At 31.8% G+C, this 2708-nt stretch overlaps 1 protein-coding gene across 1 annotated transcript; it reads right to left on the reverse strand.

Moving 5' to 3' along the window:
- Positions 1-396: 396 nt before the first annotated feature.
- LOC142504555 (transcription factor bHLH75-like) lies at positions 397-2366 on the reverse strand. Its single transcript, XM_075617404.1, has 6 exons — positions 2058-2366; positions 1818-1940; positions 1551-1616; positions 1403-1471; positions 1221-1301; positions 397-698 (listed from the first exon to the last, which is right to left on the reverse strand). The coding sequence occupies exons 1-6, from the start codon at positions 2310-2312 to the stop codon at positions 591-593; spliced, it is 702 nt and encodes a 233-aa protein (XP_075473519.1). The 5' UTR covers positions 2313-2366; the 3' UTR covers positions 397-590.
- Between the last annotated feature and the right edge of the window lie 342 nt (positions 2367-2708).

The following is a 2708-nucleotide window of genomic DNA, read 5'->3' on the forward strand; positions in this document are numbered from 1 at the left end:
TTTTACACATTTAATAATGATTCATAAAACTGATTTTTTTTCTAAAACCATATAAACTCTCCGTATAAAGCAAACTATAATCCTATAAAACCAAACCACAATAAAATGTTTTGGTTATCAGATTAGACATTTCAAAAATCATAAACCAAAAAATCGAAACATAAATACGTAAAAACGAACCAGACCGGCCGTTGCCCGTTGCCCATCCCTATCACTGCATTTAAAAAGGATCTCACTAAATGAAATCTTGCACCATACTTTACTGTTTAAACATCATCAAACAACTCTTCACATTCTTAATTTTGGTCGTGTCTTATAAGTACTTCTCTTAATGAGCTAACTTAAGTTCGCTTGAGTATTTGTGCTTGCGAGACATACATATATGCACGTATACATACAAATTAACTACAAAAAGTTGACATCACATATTGTTGGACACAAATTTACGATACAAATATTGGCTAAGAAACAACATTAATTTAACGTGACAAAAATTCCAAAAATCAAATGTGTGGGATGATGACCTTGTTATTTTATACGAGTGTATTAATATCGATAGATCAAAATAGCAACATATATAAATTAAAATTTTAGATAGATTGATCAAAGGGTCCACGTGTTTGGAGTTGGGAAATTCCTGATCCATAGTTTTCCCCTGCATTTTTCTCCATCCCTTGTACTCCATACCCAACAATTCCCTGTAGGAAAACCATACCTTAGTACACAGGATGATTAAAGGCTAACGTTATTTGCATTAAATATTGAATAATGGAAATATTGTAAGATTTAAATAAACGGCCCACAATTTTTCTTTGTTGAGTAATTTGAAATTGATTGAGAAATCATTTGTCTGAACAAAAAGAAGACTTATTTATATTGAGTCTTTCTGAGACCAATAATTGCATGCAATGCATTCTCTCAATCTTCAAATAGAAATAAGACATGGGCGATGTAGATTAACTAATCATATATAAGAATTCTTGATTAAATGCTACAAATATACATATATATAGATGAATTATTCAATTATTTTCTTGTACCACAGTCCTTAATTATTATCATGATAATGTGTTATATTGTCTATATCACACAAGTAACAAAAAAAATGCATTAGCCAACTTTGATTGATCACGGAATCGCCTCGAAAATGAAATCAAGCCCTGATGACAGCAAGAGTTTAGAATTCTTGTTTGAATAAAAAAGAAGGACATGATTATTACTTGTATTGCTTCCATGGCTTCTGCCTCTGTTGAATTGAAATCGTAAAATAAACTAGCTGCAGACAGCTTCATGGAAAGAAACTACAAAAAAATTATATATGAAGGTAATAAAATTGCTAAATAAATATAGACAATTAATGGAATCACTTGAAAGAAAATTAGTTTTTGATATTGAAGCTTACGTCGATTTGGTTTTGCAGACATCGTACGTAATTAATTATCACATCCAACATTACAGCCATTCCCATTGTCTGAAAAAGAAATATCTATTTATTTTATTTACAATCATAAATAAATAAATAAAATTATATGAAAGATGAAAAAATCTACCTTGTAACACCCTGGAACAAGATCTTGTAAGCACCTCAGCTTTTCATTTATTTTCTCTCTTCGTAACTAGTTCATTAAAAAAGCACAAAAAATTTTAATCACAAACCTTCAGTTTTCATAGTGAAGTTTCTACAATCAAATGCCGGATCGGCATCGAAAAAGATATTAAAATTTAAGGATAAGCATATGTTTTAACCTGTAATAAATTGGCATAAATACACTGAAAAAATTGTTTGATTCAAACTATATATCATAAAAAATAGATACCCTTTCAGCTAAACTGTGGCTATCAGTGGCCTGCCCTCTCTTTGCTCTAACATGAACTACTTCTCGTGGCTTCTCTACAAATTCTCTACCACTGGTTCTTTTCCTCTTCTTCCCACAATAATTCTACAAAAACCACAGGAAAAAATAAATAGATCAGTCTAAAAAATTGAGTAAGGGCTCCATAAATTTCGTACAATAGATAAAAAAAAAAAAGGAACCCTAGCTAGTTATTCGATTAACCTTGTTAGGTGGTGTTGCGATATCTGTTCCACAAACCGAATAAGTTGAGTTTACCAAGTTGAAGTTTACGCTGTTGCATCCGTGGCTCGATGGGAAGAAGTTGGATGATAAATGAGGAACCGGAATGCTAGGCTCGTTAAAAATAGCAGGCAGTTGATCAGGTTGATGGTGATCGGAAAACACATCAAAGGGCATGATCCCTTGTGTATTTGTATCGAAACTTTGTACTGAAACCAAGTTATGGAACAGTTCCATGTTGGAATTAATGTGTGGGAGAGAAGGCTTAGGGTTATGTAACCCTATATTGAATTCTTCCATTGAAATAGTTTGTGTTGGTTATCACAAAAGGGCAAAATATATAAGTTTTTAGTTCTGCGTGATTTCACTATGAAATTTTATTTTTATTGTTCGCCCATACGCCATTGTTTTCCCGATTTTATTTTTATTGTTATCGTTTGTTATTTCGTACAAATTTGTTTGGAAATGGAGCAAAATGCAACATGATATTCCGCGTTCGTGCGATATCATGCATGGAACGAAAAAAAAAACTTATGAATTTTGGCTAGATAAACCTAGCATGTACGTATCCATTGAATAAATCTCATCTTAAATAGTAATTAAGACTTTTGAGTATCACATATGACATGGGAC

This window comes from Primulina tabacum, chromosome 9 (genome assembly GCF_025594145.1).
Source record: "Primulina tabacum isolate GXHZ01 chromosome 9, ASM2559414v2, whole genome shotgun sequence".
In the NCBI taxonomy this organism is placed as follows: Eukaryota; Viridiplantae; Streptophyta; class Magnoliopsida; order Lamiales; family Gesneriaceae; genus Primulina; species Primulina tabacum.